General features: G+C 38.2%; 2 protein-coding genes and 1 long non-coding RNA gene across 12 annotated transcripts in view; 2 read left to right on the top strand and 1 right to left on the bottom strand.

The window, feature by feature from the left end:
* FNIP1 (folliculin interacting protein 1) overlaps nucleotides 1–9,309 on the top strand; it is a 151,308-nt gene extending 141,999 nt beyond the window's left edge. For both annotated transcript variants that reach the window (XM_002912891.4, XM_002912892.4), the window contains 2 exons: nucleotides 3,946–4,061; nucleotides 6,356–9,309. In XM_002912891.4, the coding sequence (XP_002912937.1) occupies nucleotides 3,946–4,061; nucleotides 6,356–6,434 (195 nt within the window). In that variant the 3' untranslated portion in view covers nucleotides 6,435–9,309. The remainder of the gene's footprint in view (nucleotides 1–3,945; nucleotides 4,062–6,355) is intronic.
* LOC117801461 lies at nucleotides 2,963–14,727 on the bottom strand. The gene is made up of 3 exons (XR_004624011.1): nucleotides 14,495–14,727; nucleotides 6,197–6,305; nucleotides 2,963–3,112 (listed from the first exon to the last, which is right to left on the bottom strand). It is a non-coding gene; the product is annotated as an uncharacterized LOC117801461 (long non-coding RNA).
* Nucleotides 14,728–14,752: 25 nt separating this feature from the next.
* Nucleotides 14,753–25,082, top strand: part of RAPGEF6 (Rap guanine nucleotide exchange factor 6) — a 202,655-nt gene continuing 192,325 nt past the window's right edge. For 5 of the 9 annotated variants that reach the window (XM_019807466.2, XM_034655968.1, XM_034655967.1 and 2 more), the window contains exon 1: nucleotides 14,754–15,045. In XM_019807466.2, the coding sequence (XP_019663025.1) occupies nucleotides 14,977–15,045 (69 nt within the window). In that variant the 5' untranslated portion in view covers nucleotides 14,754–14,976. Of the gene's footprint in view, nucleotides 15,046–25,082 lie in introns of all 9 variants that reach the window. The other 4 variants (XM_034655969.1, XM_034655970.1, XM_019807471.2 and 1 more) reach the window with 2 other exon arrangements.

Below are 25,082 nucleotides of genomic sequence, written 5' to 3'. Positions count from 1 at the left end.
ATGTGCCTACATTGAATATTGCTGTTAGTTCATCGTTGTTTCCCGGAAACATGTCCATGTTATGGACTGAAGGTTTGTGTTCCTCTAAAATCCACGTGTTGAAACCGTAACACCCAGTATGATGGTGTTTGGAGATGGGCCTTTGGGAGGTAATTAGGGTTAGATTAGTTAGTTGAGGGTGGAGCCCTCGTGATGGGATTCGTGGATCTCTTAAGAAAAGGAAGAGAGATTGTGAGGACAGATCCAGAGACAGTCTGCGTGCCCAGGTGAGAGTTCATGCCTGAACTGGAACATGCTAGCACCGTGACCTTCACACTTCCAGCCTCCAGAACTATTAGAAAATAATTCTCTGTTGTTTAAATCACTGAATCTGTGCCATTTTTGTAATGGCAGCCCATGCTGACTAAGACAGAAGGGGATGTGTACATGTCTATATATTGTATGGTTTCAGCAGCTAGAATTTAGTGCCTGACTAGTTTCATGTAAGGTATGGACATGCAGTGTCCCAAAGCTTTGTGCTGTATGCCAGTGCTTTCCAGAGCCTCATTGTCCTATCAGAGCTTTGTATGAACTCTCTTCATAATACTGAATAACCTCTTACTGAAGACATCATTTCCAACTTTCAAAGTTTTTTTTTTCTTAGTAGGACAAATATAATACAGCTTACTTAAAAACTTCTGTAGATCAACATGATAAAGGCCACATATGACAAAACCACAGCTTACCTTATTCTCATTGGTGAAATATTGAAAGTTTTACCCCTGTGATCACGGGCAAGATGTGGATGCCCACTTTCACCACTTCTATTCATCGGAGTACTAGAAAGCCCTAGCCAGAGCAATTAAGTTAAAAAAGTTACCTAAGTTAAAAAAAAGCCCTAGCCAGAGCAGTTAAATTAAAAAAGTTACCTAAGCTACCTAAGTTAAAAAAAAATGAAAGGCATCCAAATTGGAAAGGAAGAAGTAAAATTATCTCTGCAGATGACATAATCTTAAATGTAGAAAACTTAAAGATTCCACAAAAAAACTGATAGAACTAAAAATGAATTCACCAAAATTGCAAGATACAAAATCAGCATGCAAAGGTAGTTCCATACACTAGAACAGTCTAAAATGGAAATTAAGAAAGCACTTAAAATAGCAGCAAAAGAATAAATTACTTAGTAATAAATTTTACCATGGACAATTGTATACTGAAAACTAGAAAACGTTGCTGAAAGAAATTAGAGAAGACATAAATAAAGACGTTTTGTGTTCATAGATTGGAAGACCTAGTATTATTAAGATCACAACAGTACTACCCAAACTAATATACTGATTCAGTGCAATCCTTATAAAAAATCCCAATGACTTCCTTTTTTTAAAGAAATATACTCATCCTAAATGCATGGTCTCTCAAGGGACCTGAAGAGCCAAAACAATCATAAAAAAGAAGAACAAAGATGGAGGACTCACACCTCCCAACTTCAAAACTTACTACAAAGTGGCAACAATCAAAACGGTGTGATACTGCCATAAGGACAGACATATAGGCCAGTAGAATATAATAGCCCCCAAATAAACCCTTACTTATATGGTCAGTTGGTTTTGGACAAGGGAGCCAAGACCATTCAAAGAGGAAAGGAGCCCTTGGCAATAAATCATGCTGAGAAAACTGGATATCCACATGTAAAAGAATGAAGTTGAACCCTTTATGCCATAAACAGAAATGAACACAAACTTGAATCTGACTTAAATTGAAACTTAAGTGCTTAAACTATCTGTAAAACTGTTCAAGAAAACATGGGGGATAATCTTAATGGCATTTGATTTGGCAGGGATTTCTTGGATTTAACACCAAAAGCACAGGCAACAAAAGTAAAGAACAGATACATGGGACTTTTGTTCATGTCCACCAAAAATTTTTGTCCACCAAAGGATACTGTCAACAAGGGAAAAGACAACCTGCAGAGCAGGAGAAAATATTTGTAAATCATGTATGTTCAAAGAGATTGGTATCCAGAATAACAAAGAAAAACTCAATTTAAAAATAGACATTTCTCTAAAGAAGATGTATGCATGGTCAATGAGCATATGAAAAGATCTTCAGGAAAGTACAAATCAAAACCACAGTGAGATACTCCTTCACACCCATAAGTGTGGCTGTGATCAAAAACACACAAAAAAACAAGTATTAGCCAAAATCTGGAGAAATTGGAACCCTTGTGCATCGCTGGTGGGAATGTAAAATGGTGCAGCTGCTGTGGAAAATACTTTGGCCGTTCCTCAAGAAGTTTTAACATTGTAATGCCCTGTGATCCAGCAATTCTACCCCTGGGTTTATACTCAAGACAGTTGAAAGCAGGGACTCAAAAAATTGTACCATAGCCAAAAGTTGAAAACCCCTCATGTCCATTAACAAATGAATGGATAAACAAAATGTGGTATAATACATAGAATGGAATATTTCAGCCATGAAAAGGAATGAAATTCTGATACATTCTGATACAATATGGATGAACCCTGAACACATTATGCTAAGTAGAATAAGTGAAAAGGACAGATATTACAGAATGCTACTTAAATGAGGTCTCTAGAATAGGCACATTCATAGAGACAGAAAGTAGATAGAGATTACCCAGGGCTTGTAGGAGGAGGGAATGAGGAGTTATTATATAATGGATACAGAGTTAATGTTTGGGAAAATGAAAAAAAGTTCTGGATAATGGATACCGATGATGGTTGCACAACATGTATATTTAATGCCACTGAATTGTATACTTAAAAATGGGTAATATGGGGGTTGCCTGGGTAGCTCAGTCAGACATACGACTCTTTTTTTTTTTTTTTTTTAAAGATTTTATTTATTTATTTGACAGAGATAGAGACAAGCCAGCGAGAGAGGGAACACAAGCAGGGGGAGTGGGAGAGGAAGAAGCAGGCTCATAGCAGAAGAGCCTGATGTGGGGCTCGATCCCACAACGCTGGGATCACGCCCTGAGCCGAAGGCAGACGCTTAACCGCTGTGCCACCCAGGCGCCCCAGACATACGACTCTTGATCTCAGTTCAGTTCTTGATCTCAGGGTTGTGAGTTCAGGTCCTGCTTTGTGCTCCATACTGGGTATGGAGCTTCCTTAAAAAAAAAAATGGGTAATATGGTAAATTCACAGATATACGTAAATTATATATGCGTGTGTGTGTGTGTGTAATTTCTATTTTGTTTTTCCAAGAAGAAAGTGGGTTTTTATTAAGAGTTTGGTGTTTTTTTAAGTAAGCTCCACACCTAATGTGAGGCTCAGACTCATAGCCCTGAGATCAGGAGTCCCACACACTATGGACTATTAAATGTATAGCATCAATTCACCTGCAAAATCACCTATTTTATTAAATTGAGCAAGTTAGTTGATAATGAATGACTTGTATGTGTTTTCATTTTTAATGTTCTGGCTTAGAAATATCTCTCTTTAGTAAGGACTACTGAGGCATGTTCTGTGAGCTGTTGCCAACTTTTCTCTTTAACTCTCCACAGCAGAATGCAGCTTTTCCTGTGTAAATACATTTGAAGTGCATCAATTTATGAGTGTTATATTTATCAGATTTGGAATAAAAACATTTTTTAAAGTTCTGGAAATGTATAGTGGTGATAATTTCATATCCTTTTGGATGTACTTAATGCTTCTCAATTGTACACTTAAAAATGGTTAAAATGGTAAATTTTTTATTATGTATAATTTACCACGTTTAAACAAAAACTCTGTAGGATCTAAATCTTTGATATTAACTAGAAAAAAATATATAATCCTTTAGCTAAAATTATGTGCTTTAAAAATGTGCTCCAAGTTTTGGAGTTTTTTATGCAGGAATAACTAAACTGAATTGTCATAAACATGATGCTTTGGAATTTGCCATTACGTAGAGTTAGAAACCATTTTCTTACTTGGTTCTTGTTTCCCCCCTTAACTGCAGTGTGTAATGCATCTTGAAGACCGATTACAGGAGTTATACTTCAAGAGCAAAATGCTGTCTGAGTACCTGAGGGGACAGATGCGTGTTCACGTCAAGGAGCTAGGAGTGGTTCTAGGGTATGTTTGTGGCTTTGTTTTCTCATTGCACTTTCTTTAGGCAAAGAATATTCTCTAGAATTGCCTTTTAGAAGTTGGACACTGTTATCAGTTGGGTTGCTCTATACCATATAAAAGCAGATCCTTGGTTTCTGCTGATGTCCCTTATACCATTACAGTACGTTGAGAAGCTTGTAATTTACATATGTTGTATACTCATCATTCCCAGCATCTGCCCTGCCATCCAAACGAGCTGACTGAAGTAACACCATTCTGTGGGTGGTAGTGCATTATCTACATATTATTTATTACTCCTTCTCCATTATCTTTATATTATGTCTGTCTACTTGCAATTATCCCTGGGGAGAAGACATTTTCTAAAATGCTAACTAAAGGAGGAACAGGAAATTGGTGGGAAACATTGATTAGCCCTTTTCATTATATTCTGAACATAGAACTTTGCCTATGTTCTATGGCTATTTGTATGTGTGTTTGTGTGTGTGTGTGAATTATTTCCGAAATCCTAGTTGCATAAATTGAAACAAGCTAGAACTTTTTTTAATTAAGCTTTTTAGAAGGGAGAGAGAACCAACATCAAAGAGCAACTGTGTCAGAAACCAAATTAAATTCTTTCATTAATATTATTCCTCATCGTCTAGATTGGATATAGATGATTCTCTGTGTGTCATGCCTTTATTTAAAAAAAATTTAAACAAGTTTTTAATGTAATATGCATATAACCAAATTTTACAGTGCATTTTGGCATAAAATGAAAATTAAGTTGTCAGTGTCTTTTCCCAAACTTCTGATCCGCACCCAAACACAATTAACGGATTGTCTCTTCTTACAGAATTTTTAAATATATGGAATAAAAAGTATAAATCGGTTTATTTTCTGTATGTCATTGTGCAACTTGCCTTTTAATATATCATGACTGTTTATTTAAGTACATACTGATTTATCTCGCTACTTTTTGTATAGCATTTCATTATGTGGTTGAATTTAGATTTTCTTTTCAAGTTTTGTGCTATTATAAATCAATACTGGAATGAATATAAATCTTTGAAGTTTGTAGGATAAATTCTTAGAATTTTTGGTTAAAGGACGTGTGTATTAAATTTATTTTAAAGATTTTATTTACTTATTTGACAGAGATAGAGACAGCCAGCGAGAGAGGGAACACAAGCAGGGGGAGTGGGAGAGGAAGAAGCAGGCTCATAGCGGAAGAGCCTGATGTGGGGCTCGATCCCACAACGCCGGGATCACGCCCTGAGCCGAAGGCAGACACTTAACGACTGCGCCACCCAGGCGCCCCCCGTGTATTAAATTTTTGATGGATATTGTTAGTTATTGTGATAGGTAATACTAAAGGTTATCCAAAAAATACCAGAATAAATTCTCACAGACAGCAGGAAGCACACTCTTCCTACTGCTGGCTATTGCCAAACTTCATCTTTGTCAAGCAACTAGCTGAAAAAGTGTAATGTGATTTTATTCAGATTTATTCTCTAACTGTGAATAAGTCTACATAACTTTTTCTATATTTATTGGCCCCTTTTTTCCTATAAATTATTCATGGTAGGATGTATTTTTAAGAAGCTTTCATAGCAAAAAAAAAAAAAAAAAAAAAAAAAAAAAAAAAAAAAAAAAAAANAGAAAAGAAAAGAAAAAAAAGAAGCTCCCATTACTTCTTCCCAGTACTTTTTTTTAAAAAAGATTTTATTTATTTATTTATTTATTTATTTATTTGAGAGAAAGCCAGCGTGAGCGAGCACCCGTGAGGGGGGAGGGTCAGAGGGAGAGGGAGAAAATCTCAAGTGGTGTCCACTTGCCCTGAGCGCATAGCCCAGTGTAGGGGTCCGTCTCACGACCCTGAAATCATGACCAGAGCCAAAACCAAGAGTTGGACGCTTTACTGACTGAGCCATCCATGCACCCCCAAGTACTTCTATAAAAACATCGTATCTAAAACAGTATGGGTGGACACAATTATTCTATTATTAGACTTTATTGTGTTTCTTAAGATACTGTCCCTTGCCCTGATGCCTGGTCTATTAGCAGATCAGTGAGATGCTTTCTTACATCCACGACTTTGTTACTCTTGTGTTTCAGTGGCTTTCTTTTTAAAAAAATCTTTTGTTCTGGTTTTTACTTACTGAAACATTTTCAGTTTGTGTTATCTTCACCTCTCTTCTTACCCTTTTCCTTTTGGCCAGAGTGGCCTAGGTTCTTGACTGCTGAGATACGGTATGTAGCAGTTACTGCCTGTAAGACAGAGAAAGCCTAAACTGAGATTTTTGTTTTCTTTATTTCAGGATTGAATCCAGTGATCTTCCTCTTCTGGCTGCTGTAGCAAGCACTCACTCTCCATATGTTGCTCAGATACTTCTTTAATATAAAGGTTGTTAGAAATTAACTTCAGTAGAAAGTTAAACAGAAACCAAGGAAGTAGATGCAACATTCATTTATGGCAGTTTTTTTCCCTGTTAGACTTCGATCTCAATGAGTCAAATGCCTGAGTATCTTGCGTTGCAGTACATATTGTGTGATCATTGGATTGCTTTTTCCTTTTGGCTGGACTTTTGGATGGTGGTATACTTTTAACTAAGAGAAACTAAAACAGCATAACTAATTTTGAGGGAAAGCATTTGAAAAAGCCAAAGCATAGAAATTTCTAAATGAATAACATCAAGGAATTTCATATGATCACTCCCGTGTTGCCAAACTCATAAATAGCAGCGTATGTCTCGCGACTAAATGGCTCAAATAGTCATTTCATTAGTTTTAATTCCTTATTTCTAAGGTATGGATAGATCTATAAAAGCTTGATTATTTGTTCTTTTGTTTTTCAATTCAAAATAGCGAATTTTGGGTTATTTCTCAAAGTATTTTAAATAGCCTGTTAGTTATAATAAATCAAGAATAATGAGTGTAAATGTGTGTATGCTGTCCACCCAAGTGTACATATGTATCTATTTTTTTAAAAAAGCAGAGGTAGAAATACAAGATTGATTGGTAAACACGCCCTTTTTTAAAATAATATTTTCAACTAGTATCAATTGTACATAGTGTTTAAATGTTACTCTCTGGTGGATTTTCTGTTCACGTACCCTAAAATATAACTAAAGCCGATCTTTTTTTAAGGCTGAGGAATGTAGATTCCCAAAATAAGAATACTACTTTATATCATTTGTTTTGTTTATAAGTATAAGCTAATTCTTATAAATGTTAATATTTACATATTTACATGCATCTAATTTAATAAATGAAAATTAGGATTAAAGATTACACCAAAGCATTGGGAAAAATAATATTTTCTTTAAAAGTGCTCAGGTAGCCTAGGCCTTTGCTTTCAGTATCAGCCCTTCTTGACCCCACAGGAACTGAATATTTGTTTCACTGCTTCATAATACTCAGTTTACACTAATAGAGCTCATTAACTCTTAAAATTATTCTCTTTTCTCTAACAGCCCCTCCCTTCCAAAATACAATTTTTTTCAGATATTTTGACTTTTCAGTTGTTAATGCTTTTGTATATATTGTCGAGTGTTGCTTATGAGAAAGGCTAATATGGAACCAAACTCTTGTAAGTAATGTAAATAGAAAGATGGGTAGATAAAGTTTTCATTATGCTCTACTACCTCAGTTTACTTGAATACTACATTATAGTTTATTCTTTATCTGATCTAAGATACTTTTAATGCTAGACGTGAAACTGGTTTCTGCTTTCATGGACTGTTTTCATTATAATTAATTGATTAGCTTAAAAAACCCACTTGCTTATTCTAAGTATAATTACTATATAATACATTCATTCTTGCTGTTTGAATTTTCAGTAATTAAGGAAAAGTTCTGTGGTTTGTTTCGTCTTTGGCCTTGAATTTATAGTGTTGGGTCACATTTTGCCTTGTTCTTTATGTATTCAAGAAATCTCCAACTAGACAAGAAATAGTTTTTTTTATGGAGTGTAAACCTGAAATCGTGCCTGCAATCACTTTTGCCCCTGTGTCCTATCAACTGGTCCCAGTTAGTACCTCAGTCTCCCATGGATGACTTGCTGTCAAAGAGTATTTATGGATCTATTTTCTTTGGCTTAATTTTCTTATTCCATTAATTATTGAAATTCCTCCCTCTTTTACTGTTTGGAATTCTATGAATCAATCTCTTTGGCAGAATTCAGGATATAGACAGATTCATAGGTGGGCCATTGTACATTATTTTTTGATTGTAGTTCAGAATGATAATGGTAGATAATGTCTATTTTTGCTTGTTTCCTCTTTTTAATTAATCATCAAACTATTTGAAGTCCTATTTGAAATCTCTAATTATCATTTAGAAAATCTAGTCTTCAGTAAATGGATGGCCCATGCTACCGTTCCCTTTTAAAACTAAGCTTTGTGGGGCACCGGGGTGGCTCAGTCGGTTAAGCGTCTGCCTTTGACTCAGGTCATGATCCCAGGGTTCTCTCTGCTTCTCCCTCTCCTCCCCACTTGTGTCCTCTCTGGCGCGCTCGCACTCTCTCTCTCTCAAAGAAAGAAAAAAAAAAACCAACAAAAACTAAGCTTTGCTCAGAAGGAAGAGGCCTATAGTTTCTTATAGAATCATTAATCCTTATAGGATTCCTGAGTTTTATAATTCCTAACCCTCTGTACTTTCTACTACCTTCATCATAGTCTTGTTTTTCCTTACACAAAGCCCAAGGAATGAGCTGCTGCTTCTTTAAAGTGTGATCATTATGATAAATGTGAAGAGTTTTGGCCTGTTCAAAATAATTTTTTCAACTTCCTATGGTACAGACATATATGTGTTACGTATTTTAAAAACCTGTTTGTTTCAACAGGAAATTAAAAACTGTTGCAACAGGAAATGAAAAAGGGATCTTTTACATTATAGATTTAAAACTAATTTTTCCTTGTATATAAACTAATTAGTTTGATTTGAAATATTCCTGGCTTTTATTAATATGTCTTAATATTGAGTTTGAAAATGTTAAGTGCAATAAACATACTAGCACAGATTTCATTTTGTTGCAATTGGCATACACTGGGGATGATCACTTAAAAAAAACGATTTTACACAACGCCTATTTCTGGTGGATGTCTTATGAGATGGTTCTGCTTTCTCTAAGTTATTTAGATGATGGGATATGTAAAATGTACATACTTGTTCCTTGTTCTGTATACATTTCTCAAACGTACACCTGTATTATAATAACCTCCCAGTTCTAGGGGAAATTTGTGCAATAAATACACGTCAATTTGATGGACAATGTTGGTCTTTATTTCATGTGTAATTAAGGTATATGTAATATCATGGACTCTGGTGTCGCTCACGTGTATTCTTTTCTTGTTCATAATGTCCTTCTTTAATCCCAAATTTCTTTACTGGTATTTAGTAGAATCTACCTTTGAGGTGGCTGTGAGAATCAAGTAAAATAATGAACGTCAAAAATTTATCTCAGTGCGTGGCACATCCCATGTGCTCAATAATTCTTGGTTGCTGCTATTACTGGGTAATCTGTCCAGCCTCCTCACTACAGCCCCCAGCTGTTGTGGGGAGAATTTAACATTATGTTTGTATGAATGAAAATATAGTCACAAAAAATACACTGGTATAATGTTCCATTTGACGTGTTCCTCATGATGACAAATAGAAAATTTCTTTAACTGCTTTTTTGGAAACAAACTAAAAATCATTTAAAACCTAGAAGAAGCCACGTAAACCAGTTAAGAACATTGTATTCATTACAAATTACCATTGACTTTACAATTAAACCAAAATATCGGCCAGTTGGTTTGGGTTCTAATCTGGTTTGTTCACTGAGTTGCATATGACTCTGAGCAAGTCATTCCTCTTCATCTTCATTATAGGGTAGGTAAGCTCTTTCATCAGTCCAGAGTGCCTGCTCTGCAGCAGTGATTCAGCCCTGTGAGTAGGCTGTTGAGATGCTACCTTATGTTACTCAGGCCAGTTGATTTGGGCAGAGTTAGGTCAGGAGGCAGGATTAGACCAGTGGCTTTTTAATAGTGCCTGTTTTCATATCATTTTATTTTACATTTGACCAAAGAAAATAAGTGCACTATTTTAAAGCAGAGAGAGGAAGTATCAAGTATTTGGGAAGCATCCATCAGATATTTTAGAGGTTTTTAACTCGTACCTGTATTGACATGTGCTGTTCTCACATATAAATTTAGAGAAGTCTTGGAGCATTTCTGAGAAGCATAGAGGAATGATTCTGGTAATAAGAATCTGAAACACAGAATTTAATCTGAGATCATACAGTCTTTCCATGAGGGTTTGTTTTGTTTCTCAGACCAGAATGGTTTCCAACTACTACGTGATAACAAATGTATTGTAAAAGATTATCTGGTATTTGTTTGTTTTTTTGCCAGTGTAGAACAGGGAGTAGAATGGCATGTGGGACCAAACCTGAGGTGAAGGTGCAAGGGGAGCTCAGGAATTGTAGCTTTGAGTAGGAAGGACTTAGACAAAAATGCAGAGGTTAGAGAGAGAAGAGCTGCTTATCGATAACTTGCTTTGGAGTGCAGACCATGGACTTGGTCTTGTTTGTTCTATGTTTAACCTTTGAGACATCCCTTTAAAAAAGGGGGGGGATATAAGCAGTCCAAAAGAGATTTTTAAAGAATATGTGAAATTCCTACCCATTATTTGTCAGGAGAACTTTGGTGGTCTTAAAGCATATGCTCAGAGCTTCTACCAACCCCCACTACATAGTCTCCTGAGACTTGGTCCCTTGGAATTCTTTTCAAAGGGACTCTGGTCAAAGAGTGAGCCTAGACCAATCCCTTCATTAAATTGCAGACAGATCTCTGGGTTAACACTGGTTAGACCTCCCACGGATAAATCTGTATTTACTCTTAAGGAGAGTACTAAGTTGAAGAGGCTTGAGCTTCCTTGTTTTCCAAATGACTATTTTAACAAGGGCTGTCCAAAAATAGGTCTCTGTATTCACCTCAGTGCTCATATATTCAGATTCTTGGTAAAGGCAACGTTTCCTAAATTGTCTCAAAGGGAGTCACATTGTTGAAATGTGTAAATATAAGGGAGATACTTTCTCAAGAAACTTGTGATGCCACTCCTGTGTCACACAGTTAGTCCAGCACTCACAAGTCAGTATCCTTCATTGTGTGAAGAGGCTGCAATTAATTTGGGTCAGACTAGTTCAGAACCTGAGTTAGTTTAAAGTAGTTTTTAAATCTCGTCACATATTAGAAGCTTTTGAGAGATACTAATTCCTAAACCCCACCCTCAGATTCTGATTTAATGACCATAATTGACTTTATGGATTTGGGCCAAAACATGCTTTCCCCCCTCCTCTAGAGGTGACTCCGTTTCCCAGCATNACTTAGGTAGCTTTTGAGAGATACTAATTCCTAAACCCCACCCTCAGATTCTGATTTAATGACCATAATTGACTTTATGGATTTGGGCCAAAACATGCTTTCCCCCCTCCTCTAGAGGTGACTCCGTTTCCCAGCATACTCCAAATTTCAAGTCTCAATTCATTCAGGTGCTATTAAAACCAGTGCTCTTTACTGCCATATTTTTGTTGGTTTGCTATTTTTTGGTAAGGTAGCCATTCTGAGTATGTCTGCCTAATTAAGATTCGATTTTGTATAAAATACTTGCTTAGCCAGACCTCTTTCTTTGCCATTAGAAACAATCAAGTGCCTATCTTTTTTTTTTTTTTAAACAAAATCCCCTCTTACTTACTTAGTCCTTAGATACTTCCATTTGTTATATGTTGGGCACGAGTCTGGGTGCCAACTATATGCAGTAAATAACACAAACCTTTTTCTGTGTTCTTAGGGAATTTACATATTTCCCACTGGTGGGGGAGATAGATGAAAATACAGTGTCAGGTTGTGGTAAGAATAATGAAGAAAAATAAGGCAGGGTAAAGAGTTAAGACTTTTTTTTTTTTTTTTTAAAGATTTAACCATGCTTTGTTTTTCCTAGAATTTAATAAATGCTTGCATTCAGAACCATTATTTTTCCTTTCAGATACCAGGGTACTGGTGAATACTGTCCTAGAGGTTGCCTTTTCTCTGAAAATTGCTATTAGAGTTTTAACTGTCTATTCACTTTTTTCAGCATACCAGAGCACAATATAAGATGGTAAGGACAAGAAAGGTTTTGAAAGTGTGCTTAAGTTTAGATTTATGTAGTTACCATGGACGTTTATTGTTTTTACTATTGCTGTGTTATGATAATGCTAATAAAGTAAGTTCTTTTCGTGTAATTTTTTTCATGAAATATTATATACAGAAAAATCAATAAATATATATACATTAATGTAACCTTAGGTCAAGAAGCAAATCAGTTTTAGTAACCTAGAAGCCCCTTCCTCCATATGCCCTATCCTGATCATTAATCCTCTCCCTTAACATTTTTGTAACTACAACCTGATTTTTTGTGAACATCATCTCCCTTTTTATCTTGTCTACTGCATCCCTATGTGATATAATTTAATTTTGCTTGTATTTGAGCCCTGTGTTATAATTATACCTCATGTTTTCTTTTGCTTTTTTTCCTCTCAGCATTATGGTAGAGATTCACCCACTGGATCCAGTGGTATATTCATCCACTGAATGAATTATACCATAATAACTCATTGCTATTGATGGACATTGGTGTTATTTTTCCTTTTTGGCTAATATGAACAATGAACATTTTTGTTCATCTTTTCTAGTGTACATGGGTATTCTTCAGGACATATTATCAAGGACTGGACTTGCTGTGAAAGGGTGTGTTTCAGCTTTACTAGACCATTTTTTCTGCCAAAGCAGTTTTGCAGTTTACACATAACCTGCAGTTTGTGACAGTTCTTGATGCTCCACATCTTCATGAATACCTAAATATGTTTCTTAAAGTTATTAATGAAAAAAAAATTTAAAAATCCTTTCTACTTCTTCACATTTTAATTTCTGCTTCAGAGAAACCACTTTTCAGAGGTAAAGTAATAAAGCGTGTGGGCAACATCCAAAGTACTTCACATGAATTACCTCATGTAATCTTGAGAATCCCAAAGCAATGGGTCCTTTACTATTCCCATTTTACAGATAGGGAAACTGAAGTTAAGAGAGACTAAATAACTTCAAGTGGTTTAAATAGAAACGGCCTATTAAAGACACAAACTCAGATGTTTGCCCGTAAAGTCTAGCTCATGGTCATCATGCTTTAATTCCTTTCCCCTCTTTCAAATATTTATGTGGCCGTAGAAACCCATCTGTAAAGAATGGAGGGGCTAACCGTTGTGATCCTAGGCAGATCTTTGGGAGGATGTTTATACACAGAAAAAAATGACGAAAATGGGTCATTGCAATTCCTTGTGATCTCTCCACAATTTATTTCCAGAATGGCTGAGCCACAACTTCCCTGGTAGCGTTTCTTACCTATACTCAAAAAAGAAATGTGCTAATATTATGTTGTAAACTTCAAGTTTGGGCAAGCCCAATGACCAACAGAAAACAAAAGTATTATTAATATCAGCCATCATTACTAGGTCCCAGAAATGTAAATGTTGCAGCCTGAATCTTTCCCTTGTTACAATAAAATATAATTTTAATTCTTATCACGTCATTAGAAAACTGACGTCATAATCATAAATCACTTTGAATTATTGAATGAACTATGCTAACTGCTGTGAGAAATACTAAGATGTACCTAGATGTGGTATCCAGACCTCAGGAAGCTTAAAATTCAGTAAAAAGAACATGCCTATGATGGCTACGAAGTAAGGAATTTTGAGACCAGTTGGACCCATCAGTGCGCCAAAGGAACAGCAGTTAAAAATACTGTTCTAGGACGAATGGATTCTGGAATTCTATCAGTCTTCTCACAGTAGAAACCTAATATGCAAGTGCCTGGCTATCCAGAAGAGTGGTCTGTTTTCTTACCAATGGACCAGTAAATAGAAATTGGCTTTATTCGCTCTGTTGGAAAACAGGCTAGTATGTAAAATGTAGTTCGAAATTGGTCACTCTTGAGTCCAAGAGGCCTTAAATCACACCCCCCCCCCCCATCCCGGCCATAGGAAGGCGCTGAGCTGAGCGGGCTGCCCTGGGCATTGGTTATATGAACGCAATACTTCGCGAAGCAGCACTAACTGGGAGCTGGCCGCTGGACCAGCGCCCAACCCCTGCTCAAGGCCGCGAGACTTTCTCTGCCCCGATCTCCGTACGTCCGTAATGGACAGGGCAAGTACTTTCTGACGGCCTCCTTCCACAAGAGATTCGTTTTATTAAAAGAAACGCACGGAAGAGAGTCAGTGAACCTCCTTGTTCGCGGAACGGCAGCGACGATTTCTCCACTTTCTCCAAGGGAGAGGTGTTGGCGTTGCAGAACTGGAGTTTGGCCCCAAGGTTGGCCACACCCTGAGCTTCCGGATTAGGGCACAAACAGAACCCTCCCCCCAGAGCGCTTACCCTTACCGCTCTGCAGCAACAGGCTATTTTTGCTCAGTCCCTCACAGCGCGTTTCCGGTCCCTGCACCGGAAGTTGGAACGGCCGAAACCGCAAATCCGAGACGGGTCCCGTGACTGAGTCAGGCGAGATCTCGCGATGTGTCTTCAAATCTCACGAAGAAGAGTCGGAAGAGGCCTAACTGCACCGCCCCAGTTTTTACGTCACCGCGGAGACACGCCCTTGGGCGTTCGTTTGCGTGCTCGCCCTGCTGCGCATGCGCACTCGTCCTCCTTCCGCCCCCGTCCGGGCTTCCCTCTGGCCAGTCGCGCGTGGGCTGAGGCCCTGGGCGGGCGTTGCGAAGGTTTGTTTGCTCGACCGCTGACCCCGGGGCGGTCCGGAGTTATCTACCTCGGGGGTGGAGAGTGCAGAACCCCCTACCTAAGGTGAATGTGCTGTCTCGTGGACTGCTAAGGGCAGGCTGGGGAGCACGGGGGCCGGGGCCGCGGCCATGAACTCACCCGTGGACCCCGGCGCTAGGCAGGCGCTGAAGAAGAAGCCTCCCGAGCGGACCCCCGAGGTAAGGCTGGCCGACTCTAGCGCGCGTCCGGCTGTCCAGCGGACACCATCCTCCTGTCTGTCCGAAACCTGCGGCGACTGTCCCCTTGCCAGAGCCTCGCACCTGCTGCCAGTGTTATCTCTCTGCGTCCCCCCCCTTCCCCCGCCCTCACCCAGGCCCTTCTCGCCGGGGTGATGACCGCCTTTCCTGCTCGAGGTGCAGTCTTCCCGCACACCCGTCTTTGCCGGTAACTTCCTAGTCTTTTCGATAAGAAGGCACCATAACAAAATCGTATTTTCTCAGGGCAAAATGTGTCCCTAGGTAGATAGAAAAACGAGTAGAAATTGTTAGTAGTCATATTACGAAAAAGTAACTTCTCTTTAAATGTCTCTGAAGTTGCCTAGAAAAGAAAGTTTTAAAAATCAGCTTAAAACTTGACATCCAGTCAGGTGATGAATCTGGTGGTGGATGATGCGTATTTAAAGATCGGTTCTGGTGGTACTTTCTCAGACTGTCACCGGGAAATTTTTCAGTATTTTGTGCTTGGATCCAAAATTTGCTCTGTTGGGTTAGCATCAGTGGCATCAGCCTAAATGATTTTCATTTGACCTCAAGGCTAATTTTCAGTCGCGTAACTGAAACCTTGTAACTTTGCATAGCCCTATAGACTGCTTAGATTTTGGGGGAGGTTTTCCTTGATTTGGAGTAGTTTCTGTAATAAATGGTGTATTTCTTAAACCAAAAAGCAATAACTGACAAGAGTGTGAAGGGATTGTTAGATTGTCGTGTATATGGTTGCAATAAATGAAATTAAATGTTTTGGTTAATTCTTAAGCCACTTTTGAGGTTTTTTCAGATTTATATTTGCATAATGGATCTCAGTAACTTGGGGCTGACCTTTTGTGGTATGACATTAGTCAAGGCATAACTGTAGCTGTGGTAAGTCAAACTTTGTTTTTGGGGATCCTGATATTTAAATGGAAACAAGGCAAATTCTCCCACTTTCCAGAGTCCTCATTTTGAGACCTACATTTACTATCCCATGTGTTTTAATTTCCCTTTGATGATTCTTGAAGTCATTGTGAGTTGAGAGACTTCACCTTCACAGGTGAACATCTGCTGTAGTTTTTATATAATTAGAAACTATTATGCAAGTCTTGCAATCTATAATGTAGGTTTTACTTTTAAATATTATTTATGATAAATTCACATTTTAATGGGAAAATCTTCCTTGTCTTTAATAGCATAATTAGCTACTTTGAAATGGCCTATTTTTGAGCCTTAGGAGGTTTTCTTTCCTCCTTCTTTCTTTCCTTTTTTTTTTTTTTTTTGGTTTTAAAACATTTTCTAAACTATTCAAAAAATTATGTTGGCCAATGTGTGCCGCGTGAAGTACTTTATCTTGTTTTACTGGAACAGCAGCATTGTTTAAGGGAATGCTGACCAGCTGCCCACAATACAGTCTGGAGTCTTGACATCTAGCAGCATAACATGATAACTGCTTGATTCGTTGGCAGTGCTTTTGAGTGAGTATAGAATTTGTTTGCAGTACAAAAGTACGAGTACAGAAGTGGTAGCCTGAATCCAAGTGATGATTTGTTTGTGAGAATTTCATCAAATTACGTTTCTTTTTTTCAGGAGATGTTTATTCTTTTAGTGGACTCTTAAAATTTTAAGTATATAAGTATTTAACAATTATTTAGTGAAATCTTACAAATTCAAGGCACTATTCTGTGCACTGGGATGTATCAGTGAACAGAACAGGCATGCCTTACTGGTTTTACAATTCTAATGGAAGGGGCAAGGAAGGAGACGGGAAAAATACAATCAAGTAAGTTAAATAATATGTGATAATGGCTGGTTTAAGAAAGAGTAAAGGGATTGCAAGTATGGGGCAAGGGCTGGGTTGCAGTTTAAATAAGATGGTGAGTGTTGTGATTTCTGAGAAGATGACCTTTGAATTAAGGCTTGATGCATGTGATGAAATTAGCTCTGGAGATGTATGGAGAAAGAGCTTTCGAAAGAGAGGGAATAGTCATTGCACTTCCAAGATGAGGGTATGTCTGGTGCATTCGAGGAATAGCAAGGAGCTGTTAGTGACTGGAGGAGAATAAACAGGGTGAGAATTGTAAAAGATGAAGTCAGAGAGGCAGAATAGTAGTGTAGGAGGGAGTATATCATTAAGGTCTTTGTAAGTCATTGGAAATTCCTTAACTTTTATTTTGTGTGAAAGGGGGCCACCAGAAAATCTTGAAGCAGAGGAGTGTTATTATCCTACTTGACTTTTTAAAGAACCCCCTGGTTACTTGCTGGGTTGAGAATAGACTATATGGGAGCAAGGGTAGAAAGAAGCAGGCACGTTGGCTAGAGACTATCATGTTGAAGTCGGGAAGAGCTAATTGTAACTCAGACTGAAGTGATGATAATGCAGGTGGCAAGAAGTAATCAGTTATGGAAATATTTTGAAGGTTTAGCCAACGGGATTTGCTAATGAGTTAACCATGTGCTTTGGGGGAAAGAAAAGCATCGAGCAGGGTTTCAAGGTTTTTGGCCTGTAAATCAGTGTTGGAGTTACCATCGAAGAGTTTCAGCTGGCGTCAGAGAGATGGGGGAAAGCTGCTGGAGGAGTAGGTTTGAGGAGGGAAGATCAGGAATTCGGTTTTGAGCATGTCAAGTTTGAAGTGTCTATTAGAAACGTTGAGTAAGGAGTTGCATGTATAAATTTATATTTCTATAGAGAGGGCTGGGCTGGAGATAGGAATTTTTTTTTTTTAAAGATTTTATTTATTTATTTGACAGAGATAGAGACAGCCAGTGAGAGAGGGAACACAAGCAGGGGGAGTGGGAGAGGAAGAAGCAGGCTCATAGCGGAGGAGCCTGATGTGGGGCTCGATCCCACAACGCCGGGATCACGCCCTGAGCCGAAGGCAGATGCTTAACCGCTGTGCCACCCAGGCGCCCCTGGAGATAGGAATTTTATATTCATTAGCTAGTAGATAATATTTCAAGTCATGAGGCTAGATGAAATTCCCAAGGCAGTAAGTATACACGGAGAAGAGGACCTCAGACAGCCCCGTGGCACTTGATTACTACAACATGAGGGGAGAAGAGCAGAGACCAGCAAAAGAGAATGAGTGGGCGCAAACAGTGCAGGAGGAGAAAAGCCAAACGAATAAAGTGTGTAATAGAAAGGTATAAAATACATTCAACTTATTTTTTCTTGAATGCTTAGTGGGTGCAAAGCATTATGAAAAATAGACAAGTAGGTAAGAATCACTGTCTTATAATCTTGTAATCAGATGTTTGCATTGTGTAATGAGTATAGAAGTCTTCTGTTTGTTTCTGGGACAAAACTAATAGTCCCCTTATTTTGAACCATCTGTTGCCCTTACGTGATACTATCATCTCAAACTTAGTGAGCCAGACTTGGAATGTGGAAACGTGTTGTACAGTATACCACTTAGAACTGTGTATTCTAACACAGTTTTTACTTTCTGGCTATTTCTCCTACTTTGTAGTTCCAGCTTCATAGCCCATTGTCTTTCCTGAGCTAGTTCTCTGATTTCCTTTTCTACTTTGCAAAGATTTTTTTAAGTGGAAAATTTTAGACTTAAGTACTCTGTGAAACTAAGTGCTCTATATCAATGAAAGCTGTTAAGGTACTCATTTTGAGTCTATCTAGCAAAATTAAAGATACTACAGTCAAAATTAAGGTCTTGAATTTGGCTCTTCCTCAACTCAGTCCATATGCAACACCATTCTTTGTTGATAGCCTTTTTTCCTCAGAGTGAGCTCCTTATCTCCCTTAGGGTTTATTTCCATAAGTGTTTAATATTATACTTTGCATGTACTAAATAATGAATAAATGTGTTAAAACAAAATTTAGAATTCATTTCGTATAGTCCTGTTAAAAAGATAATAGTTTATCGATAGTTCTTATTTTGTACCTCCTGGGAAGCCTCATTCAGCAACTTGGCTTCATTTAATATTTAATATTTATAGGCTGACACCTGGTTCTTCTTAGCCATTTCATGTGCTTTGGATCCATATATCTATTAAACTGTTCTCCAGGTTCTTTAATCACTAGTCCTAAATTGAAGCCTCATTTTTCCCTCTTAATATTCTGTTGGTGACTGCTCAGTTGCCCAGGCTAGAAATTCATGTTTCAACTCTTGATTCTCCCTGATAATCTTCCCTCTGTCCAACTGGCCACTAAACCGTGTTGATTTTATGTCCTGAGTTGCTTTCTACCTTTTTCCCCCCGTGCTCTTCTACCCTAGTGCAGGCCCTTATATCATTTTATCTTTGACTGTTGTACTTGAGTCATTTTATTTATTGTGATTTTACTGCTACAGTCTTCTTTTTAATACATCTCATCATGTTTCACTCTTGATGAGAATTGCCCACTGCCTAGATCAGTTAACTGTATAAGTTATCCAAATCATTTTTTCGAGCTAAAAGAGGTACTGTTAATATTTATGTCAGAATAACAGGTTAAAGAGGGGCTGTCTGAGGTAAACTGAGTTGTGTTGTTATCTCACCTAGGTAATAAGATGAATATGCCCTTTTATTTAGTAAATATGTCAAACACAATACTAAAATACAATCTTGTGGAAAGAAATTGGATATGGACCCTTTTCTTCAGTGAGTTAGGAGATGGCTAAAACATCAGTAAAATGTTAAGGTTATTAGTGACAAAGGTACAACTAGGATACTTGGGACTGCATGTGGGAGAAGGAAAAACTTTGAGGAGCAGTTAATGGAATCTTAAACATGGTGAGTAGCTGTGTGGATGACATCTAGAAGGGAAGTCATTCCAGGAAGAGAGCAAGAAGAGCAAAGGAAAAGTGTATGTGTAGAACAAGAAGCCACTCTCTAAGCATACATGCCCAGTTGGGGTGATACCATCCCCAAAGGGACAAAAATTATCACTTTTTTTTTTTTTAGATTTATTTATTTATTTGAGAGAGAGAGCGCGTGTACATGTGTGCTCATGCGGGGGGAGGAGCAAAGGGGGAGGGGGTGGGATAAGCAGACTCCATTCTGAGTGGGGAGCCCCACATGGGGCTGGATCCCATGACTCTGAGAGCATGACCTAAGCCAAAATCAAGAGTCTGCAACTTAACTGACCAAGCATCTGAGCCACCTAGGCACCCCACAAAAATTATTTTTTAGGGCAGTAGTGAAAAAAATCTTAGACCTTACTATGGTTTATAGCCTTAAAAAACTCAGTTCTATCTGGCAGAATCTTATTCCTTAGTATTTAATTGGGGGTGGGACAGCATTTTGGAAAAAATGCCTAAAAATGCTCTTTGGGAGGGATGTAATAATAAACTTTGCAAAATAATGTTTATGTTATGTTGGGGGTTAAATGTTAAAGCTGGGTATACTAGCAGGGTTGAATCATTTCAAGGATTTGAACTTGATTTTATGAATAAAGGAGAAACATTGGAGGGTTTAAAGCCTGGAAATAAGATCAGCTTTACAAAGATTACTCTGTGGGCGTTGTTGAAGATGTACTGGGGAGGAAGAGGGGTGCTGTAACAAAAGCAGGAAGGCTTATAGGTAGGGCGAACATACATTTTGTCCGAACCAGGGTATGTTTATGAATGAAAGAGAAGACTATTAATGACTATGTCAGGATGACAGGGAAACCAGGAGATAGGGTCCTGATTATAGGAAAGAAATGAAGTAGTTCAGGTGTGAGATAAGGCAGTTCCGAATGGGATAATGAGCTAGGAGCTAGAATTGGCCCAAGTGGTCACTAATTGGAATTGGCTTTGGAATTGGAATTGAAAAGCCCACCAGGCTTTTCTCTTAAAAGTTTGAAATGGACTCTGAAACATATACGATGAAGTCCATGCATCCTAACTAGATGGCCAGCTTAATTTTTACAGTTACACTTAGTTATCACCCAAATCAGAGTATGAAATATTACCACCTCTCCAGAAACTTCCCCCTCTGCCCCTCCCAATCAGTACCCTTTCCAAGAGGAAAGCACTTTTTGGACATCTTTTACCATAAGTGTGTTCTGCCTACCTTTGAACTTGATTTGAGTGCAGTCATACAATTTATATTTTTTGCACCAACCAAGAGGACTTGGTTTTTTGTGTTTTACCCCTGGACAGGACTTTGAATCACCTCTCTTGGTGATTTCCTTGATCTCCATCGCCTCTCCTTTTTATCCTAACTGACGTTTTTGGCTACCCTTTTGAATTGTCTGCCTCACTCTGTCCAAACCTACTTTTGCGATAATTGATTCTCAGCCCCAGAAGCTGCGTTTAAGGCCAGTATACACCCTGCCCTTCTGTTCTGCTCAGGTTTCTCTGTCTTCCTGTCTTTTGCTTATTGGAAACAGGTTTGTACTGGGTACAAGAGCAAAGCAGAAGTTTAGATGATTTCTAGATTGTTGATTTGGGTAACTGCCTGTTTAAGAGTGCATTATTAAGCAGAATTAGGGTGGGAAGACTAGGTTTTGGAAGTGATTTTAGATTCCATGCAGGGATACAGGTAGGGATGTTCTGTAAGCATTTGGAGCTTCAGGTTAAACCAGGCTCTGGTTCTGAGTTGATGTGAGAGTCTATGGCATATGGGTTATAGCTGAGGTCATGAGATTGGTAAGAATGACAAGGGTGAAAAGCGAAATGAGAGTAGGACAGCCCTTTTGGGTGTTCCACTATTAAAGGGTTGGGACAAGGAAAAGAAAGCTGCAAAAAATAGCGTAAAGAATTGTTAAAGAGGTAGGATGAAAATAGAAGAGTGCTGCTACAGGAGGGCATTTCAGACAGAAAGCCCTAATCACTAATGTCAGGCACTTTCGAGAGTTCAAGAAAAGGGAGGACTGATAAATGCTTTGGATTGTGTCTATTAGAATGATTTCACTGGACTGATGAATAAAGATCCTGATTGGAGTGGGTTGAAGAGAGAATAAGACTCAAGAAAGCAAAGGCAGCAAGTACTTTTTGTGAATTTGAATAGAGAGGTAAAGTCCTCCATGATCTTTTGTGTGGCACTCTAGCCTTATCATCCTCCACCCCAAACACATCCATTTTAACTACTTAAAATATTAAAACACCTTACTTCTCCATCTAGGCTATATCTCTCATTGTAGGGAACTTTTTTTTGAGTGCCTATGACCACACTTGATTTCTTGGTTTAGAACCTTTTGGAATGCAGTATTAAGCATTAGTACTTATAGAGAGCTTCTTAAGTGGTTCCGATGTACAGACAGAGGTGAGAAGCATTGTCCATTGAGTCATATTCTCCTGTCTCTATGCTTTATACAGGTTGGAAAAGTATGGTTATAGCTGTGTTTAAAGCCCTGGGTTTTGCATTTGGTCAAGCCTATTTCAAACATAGGCTCCAGCACTGAGACTTTGAATGATCCTGGGCAAGTTGCCTAAATTCTCTAAGACCAAATATCATTTGGGATTGTTGTGTGGACTAAATATTTAGCAAGTGCCTGTCATAATAAACACTCAGTAAATGGTAGCATACATAATAGCTTGCCATTTCCTCTGACTGGAAAGCCATCCTCTGACTTGGCAAGTTCTGTCTCCTCACTGAAGTGTCCTCTCACATGCTCATCTGCAAAATTGCACATTTCCTTACTTTTCCACTTCTCCTCAATGTTCCCAGGATACTTCACACCTTCCTTCGCCACAGTAATTACTGGTGTTAAGATTACTTGCATGTTTATCTATGTGGCTGGAATATGAGCATCTTGAAGTCCTAATGTCCCAGTATGTAGTGTGCAATACTTGGTACATCGTTGGTATCCACATATTTGTAAATGACTTTAAGAAGAAAAGAAATGTGAAAAATACTGCTTCCCTCTTCTTCTAGTTGTGGTTTCTATTGGTCTAATATTTGAAGTGCTGGGATTAAAAGACTGATGAAGTTTGGCAAAAATGGCCAAATTTGCTATTAATACTCTCTAATTAAAATATGAATAAAGTACAGTTGCCATAAAGAGACTATGTTTTACCTGGCAGTTCTTCATAAACAATACAGATAGAAGAAACTTAGTCATACCTTGAAACAGGAACTCCTTTTTTGTATGGTTTTTAAAACACATGAAAAACACATGTGCAGGAAACTTCTGAGAGAAATATAGATAAATATCAGTTTTAATTTCTCATATGATTTTAACCAGATGACTTAAAACTTTTCCTGGGCAAAAATTAATGCTCAACTAGGTGCTAATGTAATTACCTTTTACAGTCAGAAAAAGGTTTAAAACAAAAACTAGCTAATTTTTGTTGTAAAAAGTTGGAGAGGGAGCTAGGACTGTAAGACTGTAAAATGTAGTATCCTTGTAGTTATGAATGCATTTCAGAATTTAGAATAATCCTTAAATATAGACTTGTGGAGGTTTTTTCTGAATTGGCGAAAGCGCACCATTGTACTTGGAATCATTTTTGAGTGAGTCACTGTGCACATCCCTGAGGGTGGCAGAACAAAGATTCTCTTGTGCTTTTCTACAGCAGATGCACATTCAGAGGGTTTTTGGAAAGTAAAAGAACTTATTTATGCTTGTGGGGCCCTGTAGCCTTCATTTGTAAACTCAGCCAGATAGAAAGAGAATATAAATCTGGATGGGGCCTTCGTTAGACAGCACCTCATTTTACATCTATTAGAGATTCCCACCTTGAGAAAAAAAAAAAAACCGTAGCCATTTGGGAGTGAGGAGCTTCCCCGAGAGAATTCGACAAAAATGAGGGGCAGCCAGGCATGATGAGCTTGACTATGTGACAAAGTCCTGTTCTTTGGAAGGGATGGAGTGATTGTGAGTTCTGTAACATTGTGGTTAGTATTTGGCTTGACCCTGGACCTATTAAACTGCGATCTTGCTGTAAATAAAAAGTGAACAAGCCGCTTTATTGAGAACATGAGATTATGGAGGCATAAGCAGCCCCTGTTTGATGTTCTCCACTATTAAACACTCTCCAGTACTTTGCCATAAACTACAGCTTTGGCAGCTGGAGGGCTTTTAGGCTTTGTCATGTGGCAGAGATAGTGGAGCTCACTGGACAGGACGCTTAGTACATAGCTAAAGTAGCACTGCCAGCATGTATTTGTGAACGTATATATAGCACTTCTAGAAATATTGTAGCTGGCGAGCTCAAGAGCTGGTGATAAGAGTTGCATACAGATAAAGGAACTGAACTCCTGAGAGGTAAAATATCTTGCTCAAGGTCACGTGATTTCATTGGTAACTTCCTCATTCTAGTAGCACCCCACTGTTTTCTCTATAACAGAACAGTGAACTTTAGGCCATGTTTTAAGCTTTGACCTTTTGTCGTCTTTATATTTGCCTGATATTTTCCTCAATAAATTCGCCTTGTTTAATCGTGCCTGTGCTGTATGCAGTGCTTAACGGTGCTGTGTAAATTTAATGGAAGGTGTCAATGTAATGGAAGTTTAGAATTCTAAAGTTTTATGTAGGATGAAGACAGGTGTGCTTGTTACCTGTGTCAGTGATTTCTTACACCGTTCTGTTATATAACTTAAACTTCTGTTTTCAAAGGGTGGTAGTGTATTCCATTTTGGCTTTTTAAAAGCATTCAACTAATAGGAAAAGGCTTCATCACAGATTTATTTATTTATTTATTTCTTTTTTACAAAAGAGTTTGTATCACAGTTGCCAGCTGGAGTTTGGAGTATTTACAAGTCCTTAAATGAGGCGGAGTTGAATACATCTTTTTTGGAAGAAGAGTGCCTAATGTATAATTATGTGGTAAATACTTTTTAAGTACTTTTTTTTTTAAGATTTTATTTATTTATTTGACAGAGAGAGAGAGAGAGCCAGCGAGAGAGGTAACACAGGCAGGGGGAGTGGGAGAGGAAGAAGCAGGCTCCCAGCGGAGGAGCCCGATGTGGGGCTCGATCCCAGGACTCTGGGATCACGCCCTGAGCCGAAGGCAGATGCTTAATGACTGAGCCACCCAGGCGCCCCTTTAAGTACTTTTTTTAAAGTGCCAAGGATAAAAGATTAAAGTTCTTTATGGGAGAAGATAGGCACATACACAGTTAAAATACCGTCTGCTTAAGTACTG

This window comes from Ailuropoda melanoleuca, chromosome 3, assembly GCF_002007445.2.
Source record: "Ailuropoda melanoleuca isolate Jingjing chromosome 3, ASM200744v2, whole genome shotgun sequence".
Taxonomy (NCBI): Eukaryota; Metazoa; Chordata; class Mammalia; order Carnivora; family Ursidae; genus Ailuropoda; species Ailuropoda melanoleuca.
The sequence above is the reverse complement of the archived record's forward strand: the minus strand, read 5'-3'. Positions and strand labels throughout refer to the sequence as shown.